General features: G+C 55.0%; 1 protein-coding gene across 1 annotated transcript; it reads left to right on the forward strand.

The window, feature by feature from the left end:
- The first annotated feature begins 587 nt into the window (after positions 1-587).
- POU3F1 (POU class 3 homeobox 1) lies at positions 588-2,148 on the forward strand. Its single transcript, XM_075773903.1, has one exon. The coding sequence runs from the start codon at positions 592-594 to the stop codon at positions 1,714-1,716; it is 1,125 nt and encodes a 374-aa protein (XP_075630018.1). The 5' UTR covers positions 588-591; the 3' UTR covers positions 1,717-2,148.
- The last annotated feature ends 8,417 nt before the right edge of the window (positions 2,149-10,565 follow it).

A 10,565-nucleotide genomic window follows, 5' to 3' on the forward strand; every position in this document is an offset into this window, starting at 1 on the left:
GGGCAGAGCCCTGCACCGTTGGGCTTTGCAGCGGGCCGGGCCGGGCCGGGCCGGGCCGTGGGGCGCAGAGCGGAGCCGGGCCGTGGGGCGCAGAGCGGGGCCGGGCCGTGGGGCGCAGAGCGGGGCCGGGCCGTGGGGCGCAGAGCGGGGCCGAGCCGCGGTGCCGCCGGTGCTGCCCCGGGCCGGGCTGTCGGAGCCGCCCGCCGCGCCGAGGCACGTGCCCCCGAACCCGCCGGCGCTCAGACCCCGCGCCTCCGCTCTCGCGGCAGGCCCACGTGGCCGATCGCAGCTCGGCATGAATGAACCGCCCTCCTCCAATCGGCGGCCGCCCCGCCGGCGGGCGCACGCGGGCTCCCCCGCCGAGCGCCTCCGCCGGCCAATCCCGCGGCGGCGGCCGCCCGCCGCCTGCCAATGGCGGCGGGGAACGCGGGGCGGCGCCCCGCGCCGGCGGCGCCCTATGGCGGAGCGGCGCGGGCAGCCGGCGGCGGCGGGCGGGCCAATGGGGCGCGGGGGCGGGGCCGGCGCGCGGCTGCCCGGCGCCCCGGCGCGCGGCTCTAAAGCGCGGCGCGGCGCGGCACAGCGCAGACGGCCATGGCCGCCACGGCGCAGTACCTGCCGCGCAGCGCCGCGCTGATGCACCCTGACGGGGACCGGCTGCACCAGGGCACCACGTACCGCGAGGTGCAGAAGATGATGCACCACGAGTACCTGCAGGGGCTGGCCCCCGCCGCCGGGCACGCCGTCGGGTTGGCGCACCACCAGTGGCTGCCCAGCGCCGGCACGGACTGGGGCAGCGGCGGGGGCGGCGGGGGCGCGCACCTCCCGCCCGCCGAGCACGCCAAGGGCGGCCCGCCGGGGCCCCGCGAGGAGCTGTCCGCCGCCGCCTTCCACCACCGCCCGCACCTGGTGCACCAACCGGCGGCGGCGGCGGCGGGCGGCGCGGCGGGCGGCTGGGCGCAGGGCGGAGCGCACCACCTGCCGCCCATGTCGCCGCCGTCGGGGCAGCCGCTGCTCTACGCGCAGCCCTACGCGGGCCTCAACGGGATGCTGGGCCCGCCGGCGCCCGCGCTGCACCACGGGCTGCGCGATCCGCTGGGCGCCGAGGAGGCGGGAGCCCATGAGCTGGCGGCCTCGCCGCCGCCGTTGGGGCCGCCCGAGCCGTCGGATGAGGACGCGCCCAGCTCCGACGACCTGGAGCAGTTCGCCAAGCAGTTCAAGCAGCGGCGGATCAAGCTGGGCTTCACGCAGGCCGACGTGGGGCTGGCGCTGGGCACCCTCTACGGGAACGTCTTCTCGCAGACCACCATCTGCCGGTTCGAGGCGCTGCAGCTGAGCTTCAAGAACATGTGCAAGCTGAAGCCGCTGCTCAACAAGTGGCTGGAGGAGACGGACTCCAGCACGGGCAGCCCCACCAACCTGGACAAGATCGCGGCGCAGGGCCGGAAGCGCAAGAAGCGCACCTCCATCGAGGTGGGCGTCAAGGGCGCCCTGGAGAACCACTTCCTCAAGTGCCCCAAGCCCTCGGCACACGAGATCACCTCCCTGGCGGACTCCCTGCAGCTGGAGAAGGAGGTGGTGCGGGTCTGGTTCTGCAACCGGCGGCAGAAGGAGAAGCGCATGACGCCGGCCGGGGTCCCGCACCCGCCCATGGAGGACGTTTACGCACAAGCGGACACGTCGCCGCTGCACCACGCGCTGCCCGGTGCCGTGCAGTGACTGCCCGGCCCCGCCGCCGGGGCCCCCGACGACGGCGGCGGCGGGAGCGGGCGGCGGGCGGCGGGAGAGACGCGCTTTAATTTATTCCTCAGACTGGCCCGGCCGCGCCCGCTCCGCGCTGTATTTATTCGCCCGCCACGGGCCCCCTGCGCGCCGGAGCCGCCCGCGGCCGCAGCAGCAGTAGCCAAAGGTTTGCGATCTCTAATTTATTCCTTTCCTCGCGTGGCCGCCGGGGCGGCGGCACCCCCCGGTTCGGCCCGGCCCGGCCCGGGCTCGCCCGGAGGACGCTTCGATATCATTTCCCGGCCCGTTTCTATTTATTTTCTAACCGTGCGCGGAGCTCTCTTCCCTCCCGTTGGTGGGTTCGGTCCGGTCCATCCCCTTGGGTTTCGGTTTTTGTTTGTATCTTTATTGCAAAACCAATGTAGACTGCGAGGGTACGTTTCTATTTATGTTATAGTAAATATTTTATTACTTGCATAAACCATTTACCCAGGAACCGGTCTCGTGTCGTCTTTGCGGGCTGCGGCGCGGGCCGGGACCGGAGGAGCCCGGCGGTCGGGGCCGGGACCGGGAGCGGTGCCTCCTTCCCCTCCCCCCCCTCCCGGGGCTCGCTTCGTCGCTGCGCTTCGTTCCCGGGGGCCCCGTCCCCCTGCAGCGACCGCCGGCGGCTGACGAGACCCCCCCCCCCCCCAGCGCCCCCGTTACCCCCTCCGGAGCTCTTCCTCCCGTAGCTCCGGGACGCCCCGTCGTTCCCCGGTAGCCGTGCGGGATTCGGCCGCTCTTGCCCTTCCCGTTAACTGCACTTCGGGAGAAACTTCTTCCTCGGGCGCTTGTGTTCCGGCCGCGGGCGCGGTAACTCGCCGAAGCCCGAGCTCCGGAGCTCCCGAGCCGTGATGCGGGGTTGGAGTTTTGCCTTTGTGACACCGCGGTGTTTTACTGAGCGGAACGGCACTTCGTGGGGTCTGCAGTGCGAGTAGAAAACATTGTAAACGTAACTTTTTCCGTCCTGCGTGTCGCAGAAGTGATACAGGTACGCCGGTATAGCTGCGAAGATGCCTTCCTTCCGCTCAGACCACGCTCTCGGGTTTTCTGATGTCACCAGCTTTCTCTTTCGTGGTTTCGTGCCCTGATATTTTGTGGTTATGACAAGAAAGGCTGAAAACGTAGTTACTGCGTTCTCTGTTTCTAGAAGAATCGGCTCGCATCTCTACTTTCAACCTCTTCTCTTTCAGCAAACGTCAAGAAAAGTGGCGTGCGAGGATTGCGTTTGCCTTTGCAGGTCCTCTGCTTCCTGCGGCGTTCTGTGCGTCGGGAGAACTTTTGAAGCGTGTGCCTATACTGAGCTCTTGCGCTGATGAAATACTTGGTCGAAAGCTGGTAGTAAAGCACCAAATTCTTTCTTTGTGTTTGACAGAGAACTTACCGGTGTTCTTGAACATCTGGCACTGGCCAGTTTCCCTACTTGACTCTTGGTACGAATTATATGCTGTGAAAACAGCAGGCTTAAAAGGGATTTTCTAGTGATAGAAAATAGGGATGTGTATATAATTACTTTTATATATGTATTTTTTTTTTAACATATCAAATGTAACTTACACTTGAAAATTTATACATGAAAATTCTTGTCTCCGCTGCGGTTCGATTTTGTTGCATTTTGTGCCTTTGGGGGGTGTGTATAATACTTGCCTGAGCAACGGTGCACTTGTAGTAGATCATGTTATAAATTACCACATTCTCAATGTCTCTTAAAACGTAGCTATTCTACATCAGCTGACACAAAACTACTGAGTTTTCCTCATTCAAAATTCTCGTAAACTGTTTTTTTGAGATTTTAAAATAAAGTGACTTTGAGCAGTTATTTCATTAAATACTCTGTTAGATGCTCATAAGTATGTAAACAAATTGTTCACTTTGTGGTACAAATAAGGTAGCAAATGCTGCAGTTTAGTGTATTAATAACTTTCCTTGGCATGCAGAGCATAATCAGAAGTCTCACTTAAAGGATTCAACGTCCATTGTATGTTTTGTCAGCTTTTGTTACAGACTTGGCTTCCGTTTTTTGTAATGTGACTGGTTTGAATAGAAAAGCACAGAACCGTAGGGCTGTTGTAGAGATCCTGAATTTCAAAAGTTTTGCTGTATTTACTGAATAATTGCTAATTTCTAAATAGCTGAGCATATGCAGTAGCTTAGATGATACGCTCCCGTGGAAAAAAAAAGTAAAGGAGCAGGATGATTCAAGGGTTTGAGTCAATAATGTATCATGAAAGCATTTAAATTCATTTAAAACTCTGAAAAATCTTCCCTTAGCTATTCTTTTGCATGCTTCACACACACGGACCGTTGTGTTTAATGTTTGCTAATGCTGTGACTCTGCAGCCTTAAGAATTTCTGTGTGATAGCCAGGCTTTAAGGGAAGAAGAAACAAAATCAGAAATGAACAAAAGAGGGTTTATTTTTTTTAAAGAAAACAAACTCTTATTTGCACTGAATGATTAATTGTACTGCTTTTCTATAGCAGGGTGATTTCAGTAGCCTCTTCGTTCTGAACTAACCTGGCTGGCAAACAGTATTTATATTGATACTGAGAGGGGAAGGGTCAGTTTTCACATTGCGTTCTCATAATGGATGAGATGTGCTGTGAGTGCTGGGGAGGACGAGCACCCTTGGGTTGTTCGGTTTGTCAGATTGTATAAGGCGCTGGCAGCCCCACTGCATTAGCTCTTTCATGCCGTTGAGCAGCAAAAATAAAATACACTTTATGTATCTTATTTCTGCAGCGCCGCAGTGCTCAGCCGTTCTAAAAATCAAATGCCCCAAAGGTTTGCCTCTCTTAGAAGAACTTGTTAGTTTTCTTGGTCAAGGATTAAATAGCAATTACTGGGGGGAGACTTGATTTTTGTTTTTATTTTTTTGGTGGTGGTGGTTTCTCACTGTGAAAGTATGAGCTCGTACTACTACATCAAGAGAAAAGCACACGAAGGCAGGACTGTGCTGCTGGTGCGCTAAAGAAAAGCAGATGTACAAACAGTTATTTAACAGTGCACAGACAAACAGTAGGCTATGCAAAGTAGGAAGTGTAGATAAGGAAAAGGAGTTACGCGCATCACCAGTGTTAGAGGGCTGCGGGTCTGCAGTGATGTGAAACCCAAGGACGGGGGGAGCTGCAGGAGGTCTCTGCTGTTGGGCACTGCCTGGCCCCAGCAGACGCCCTTCAGAGCGGCGTCGCGTTTGCGTTTGCATCCGAGCTGCGTTAGTCCCTTGATAGCATCGGGCTGCGCTCGCCACGCTCGGGGCAGGCGCCCTCCCTCCAGCGTGCCGTCCGGCTGGCGGTGACCCGTTTGCGTTGCCCGCTCAGGGTCCCGCGCGCACGATCCAGAGGGGCTGGTGCCTGGCCGGTGAAGCGCGGAGTCAAATCTCGGACCGGTGAGGTGAAGCGACGGCCGAGGGGTCTGTGGCCAGCTGGGGCAGTTGGCATCAGGCAAACGCATCCCTGATGCGAGCTCAGCCTTTCCCTCGTGCTTGCGGAACGGCACGAGGCTGTGCTGTGCCGTCTGCGTTCTTCATCCTTGCTGGGAGCCGAGCAGCCTGCCTGTGCTGTCCAGGTACTTGGGAGGGCAGCCGCGCTTTCCTAATGCTGTTGTCTTTATAAATTGGTTATCAGCAATTTTAGGATGTTGCTGTTTTCTGTAAGGCAGACAATATTCAGCAGAGCGTCACTTTTTTCTTTTTATTTTTACAAAGGTGGACGGTTGCCGCTCAGCTGTCCTGTGTGCTTTGGAAGAGGTTGTGGTGTTCCAGTACCCAACTTTCTTCTTGGATTTCTTAGAATATTATTGCTGCCACTTGCAAGAGCAGGGAGTGCTCGGTCTCTAACAACTGCAGAAGTGACTACAGCACAGCAGTTTGCCTCGCTAGGCACAGTCACGCGTAATTATTGATGCCATATTCATCTTATGCTTTCAACAAAATCTGGTCTCTTCTGCTAACTGCTATCCACTCGGAGCCCGATCCCAGCAAAGTGCCCGCAATGCAAACTGTCCCCTGCCTAGCTAAAGCCGCAGCAGAAACACTGTAATCTCTTTTCAGGTAAATTTGGAGCATCAGTGTTAACACCTTGGAATCTTGTTCTAACTCTGCCCGACCCTGCTTTCTCTCCCTCCCACAAGGAGAGATTTCAGCACCATCTGGTTGAGCATATATTTTAATTCTGTGTTAATGTTGTTTGCATATATTTTAATTTTATGCTAATGCTACCGTTGTTTGGTTGGAGCTGGACCAGCCCCGGGAAAGCTCAACATTGTTATTTCACAGGTATTGGAAACGGGCTTGGGTCATAGCCCCAGGACAGAAGTCCACAACTGTGGAATTGCTTCTCCTTAGCTGCCTTGTATTGTTTCTTACAGTTAGGTTGCTTAAAATTAGCACATTCTGGCCAAGAAACTCCAGGCTGGTGCTTGTAGCTTGTCGCACGTGTTCAGGACAGGAGCACAGCCTGCCGTGGCTCTTGCCGGCGTGCCGTGGCTCTTGCCGGCGTGCCGTGGCTCTTGCCGGCGTGCCGTGGCTCTTGCCGGCGTGCCGTGCCCGCAGCGGGGGATGCATGCGGACTGGCTGCCCTCCTGCTGCTCTGGGAGCACATCAGCTCCAGGCAGGGGCAGGAGCGAGCTGCCATGTGGCGGGGGCCGTTTTGGTTTTAAAATACTAAATGTCCATAGATGAAAGTGTCTTAAGATTTAATATTGCTGCTTAGAGAGACCTGGCCCAACAGACCCTCTGAAATGCGCAGCTCCAAAGAACGGGATATCTCCGGGCTTACACCAGGGAATAAGGTCTGGGCTCCGATCAGCATCGTCCCTCTGGTTTACATATATGCGCGTCTATAGGAAACGGGCAGAGAAGGAGCTCGTTAAGTCTTTCGCGTGAACTCCCACTGCGCTTTGCAGAGCTGATTTATTGGCATTCAGCATCTCTCCCACTTGTTATTTGTTGGTGAGCGTAACTGTGCGTGTGCGCGCACACAGCTCTTACCCGGGCCCAGAAGCAGAAATACAGCCGACTGCGCTTCATCGGGTGTTTTCCTTTGGCATTCCTGTAAACTCTGCCCATGAAAGTTCCCCCTGGTTTCGATTTCAGCTAAGGCGACCAGGCTTCTCCGTGTAACCCACCACGCCGTGCCTGGGAATTATAAGGTTGCAAAGGCAGCGTTAACGTATATGATACTGTACACAAGATGTAATGTGCGTGTTAGATCAGACCTCATGAATATTTCATGTTCCTTGATATCACATTATTTTTGGTGTTAGTCAAAGTGAGTGTTATTTCTTGCAAGCCTTGTAAAGGTGTTTTAGTTACATGGGTGCCCTGGCTCATACGCTGCTGAGAGTGCTTGCTGCAGAGGAGCATGCTGTCCATGCTAAACTTTAAAGACATTTTAAAATTGTTTTTCCTCTTTACCACCTTTCTTTGGAGCTTTCTGCCCGATAAAGGCGTCTGTGCAACACCTCCAGCGCCCAGGTCATGTTTCCTTGTGGCCACAGTGACTTCTTGCAGCTCCACAGAGGGCAGTCCGCTTTTGATCACTTTGCCAGATGATCATTCTTCCAACTCTTCCTGCTTTTTAAGCCCTACAGCAGCTGCTCTAGGGCCAAAACGGACAGCAGTCACCACGGGCAAAGAACAGTAGTTCTTTCATAATGTTTCCAAGCCGGCTTTTCTGTCAACACGTTTAAGAAGGCTGGATGGCTAGCTGAAGGTGCTCAGCCCCCTGTCCCAGGAGCTGTACCCCTGACAGCTGAGTGCCTGGAAAGTAAGTGAACGAAGGAGCGCACAAAAATCTTGCAGATGTCACGTATACGCACGAGAGTTGTCAGATGCTCCGTGGAAGTGTCTGCTCCTCACTAGGGGATCGATACAAGGTATGAAAAAGCCAATGGGCATTTTTTCATTTCACTGTAGGTTTTGGGGTTGTTTTTTTTTTTGGGGGGGGGGGGTCTGTAGAAATTTGTCCTGTGGTTTTTCATTACCTGGAGCTCAATGTGTGTTAGTACCTCTCACACACCCTGGAGGCTGTGCGACTTTGAGATTATGCTGGATCTTAAATTTGTAGCTAGCCAAAACTCTGGGAAATGAATTTGATTTACATGTTTGCATCTTTTGCAGTCATTTGCAGGACTGGTTTTAAAGAGTCAGGCTAGTGCATCAGATGTATTTATGTTTGGGGTTTTTTTAAAAATATATAATTAGCTTAAAATTGGAGAAGTTTTTTCAGTCATGGTTGAAGACTAACCCGGTTACAGACAAAAGAAGTGATGGCTTTTCAACAGAAGTATGGGCAGTGAGGGAAGTGCTGCAGGGTGGTCATCAGATTTCCTGCAATGGAGACTTTCCCCTCAAACAGTATCGGAGCTCCCGGATTTTACTCTCAGATCTCCTGTTAACGGCCTTGAGGACTACGAGAAATATTTCGGGTTTGGTTTGGTTATTTTTTCCCCAGTGTTTTTACTTCTTGTGATGTAATAAATCTTGCCTTGAGTTGCAAGGGTTAGTTTCTATGGAGTGCTGAGAGGAGCTTGGCAAAAAGAGCTCGCAGCAGCGTGAGGTGCTCCCTGGCTGGCGGTGTGAACCGCGTGGGTTTGCAGGCAGCTCCCTCGGTAGCTCCAGTGCAAAAAGCACTTCCACGTGCCGGACTCCGAGGTGTAGCGCGGGCAGAGCTGTTCTGCAAGGACGCAAGAGCTGCTCTCCTGCTTCCCCCTCTCTGTACGTGTCTCTGGATGGGTATTGTCCCGGTTTGGGCACAGCGTTCCTGACCCTGCTGCCCCAGGGCTGTGGGGAGCGGGTCAGGCTTGCCATGTGTTTTGAGGATTAGCGCTGTGGAAGGGCATCGCCCGCTGCTGAAACGGTCTCCGTCAGCCCAGGAGCCCCGTGGAGCTCCAGCTCGCGATGACAAGCACAACTGAGTGCTGTCTCTCCAGCTCCCAGCTGACTTGCATCAGCACAGCGTTATTTTTACTTACGTCGCCTGTGGCGCGTATCCGGCGGAGCTGTCTGGAGGAGCACCGACGTGCCACGGTGGCTGCTGGCCCTTGTCCCCTGCCCTCTCTCCCAGCCAGGTGGGGGTCAGGGTACAACTTGGAATTTATCTTCTTCAGGACCGAGGTCCATGTCCCTTACGCCTTCGTGTCCTCCACAGAGCTCCAAGTGCCGGGAGCTGGCGAATACTTAGTGCTCAGAACAGTTTTATAATCGCATGTCTTTTTTTTTTCATGCCTTAGCACGGAGCATTATTCAAGAGCAAAGGGATGAAAACTGTTGCCAAACCTGACCTCGCACGTTGCTTCCCTTGTCATCCCCGCACGGTGCTCTCCTGAGCGAGTCCCCACGCTCGCGCGGCAGAGACTCGCAGGCTCCGCTCGAGCGGTGAGGTTCAGGGGATGCTCTGCTGCGCCTCAGCCCCTGCGGCAGCGAGGGAGAAGCCTGATGGGCCTGTTGAGGTGCAGAATTGCAACAGGCGTGGGAGCGATCTAACGAACCCATCGTCGCAGAAGAGCCTTCTGTCTTGTGGTTCAGGCTGCAAGTTACTACAGGGCTTGGGGTTTTTTTTTCTTTCTTTAAACATTATCACTTCAGAGAATAGAGCTGGAGTCATCTGCAGCCGTCAAGTTGGAGGAAACGAGGGGTTTGCTGAGCCCCGTGAGAAGCAGGCTGAGCAGCCCGCTTGTCAGCCAAACTTCAGGGCGAAGGATGTTGATTCTTCAGCAAATACAGGCAAGCAAAAAGCAGCAGGCAGTGGCGGCACTGGATTCATTCTGTCCTGTCCCGCGCTGAGGTATGTGTGAGAATCACGCTGTCATTCGTGAGGGTTGTGACACCAAGGGGATTTGCTGCCGACAGAAGGATTCTTAGCTCTTTGCTTTCCTAAAATTACTTTGTTTACTCTCAGCAGCAGCATGCAATTTTATTTTCAAATGAGAATATAGAACACCTTAGCTCATAACTAGCAGAGCTTGCCACTTCTGACTGCGGCAAGCCTGTGACAGTCTTTCTTCAGCAAGCCTCTCACTGGTGTATCGAAGAAAAGAGTTTTCTCTCTTTGGATGCTTCCCACAGTTGGCTCTCACTTCCTTAGTCTTACCGGTTGCTGGATTGTTCCGCTGCTCGCGTGGCACCGGGCACTTTGCAGCCTCTGGGTCGTGAAGATCAGTGCGGGGCCAAGCAGCAGTGCTGTCCCTCCTGCTGAGCAGCATCCCCGTCTCCTTGCCTCTGCTGATGGTGCAGCCGCTGACACCTTCTGCCGCGACCCCAAAAAATGGCGACGCTCACCAGAAATAAAAAAAACCCTGTCTCCAAAGTCACTGAGATGCTTTGGTTTGTCTCATGGTGTGTTTGCCCTAAATATGCTTTTACCGTGAAAGACAAATAGGCAGATCTTTGTGGGGTTTGTGAGCCAGGGCTCGCAGCACGATGGTCTAATGGGTTGCACAATTGGTATATGCACCCTGACACATGCCTTGCATTTGCTTCCCTGTTGCTCTTCATTTTCAGGTGTTTCTTTCTAGTGTGGACGGCAAAAACAAGGCACTCGGCGATACTTTGCTGAACATACTTGTCATCTAGCGTGCTCCCTTTCTGTGGGTCGCCTCCCAGTGCTAGTTTTGGGGGGAACTAGGCTGTTCACCTGGTCTGGCATTGCTGCTGGCCCATGTGGAGCCTCCCAGGAGATGGGGCCAGCCTGGCTCTGTCCCCAGGCAGCCTGTGACAGCTGGCACCGCAGGGCAGAGGCGGGAGCCCGCAGCTAGCTGTAGGACGGAGCCAAACTGCCTGCCCTGGGACCGGGACCGGCCAGCCAG

Source organism: Balearica regulorum, chromosome 22, assembly GCF_011004875.1.
Source record: "Balearica regulorum gibbericeps isolate bBalReg1 chromosome 22, bBalReg1.pri, whole genome shotgun sequence".
NCBI lineage: Eukaryota > Metazoa > Chordata > Aves > Gruiformes > Gruidae > Balearica > Balearica regulorum.

Coding starts and splice junctions, on each gene's coding strand:
- POU3F1 (XM_075773903.1), top strand. CDS start 592: ATGGCCGCCACGGCGCAGTACCTGCCGCGCAGCGCCGCGCTGATGCAC.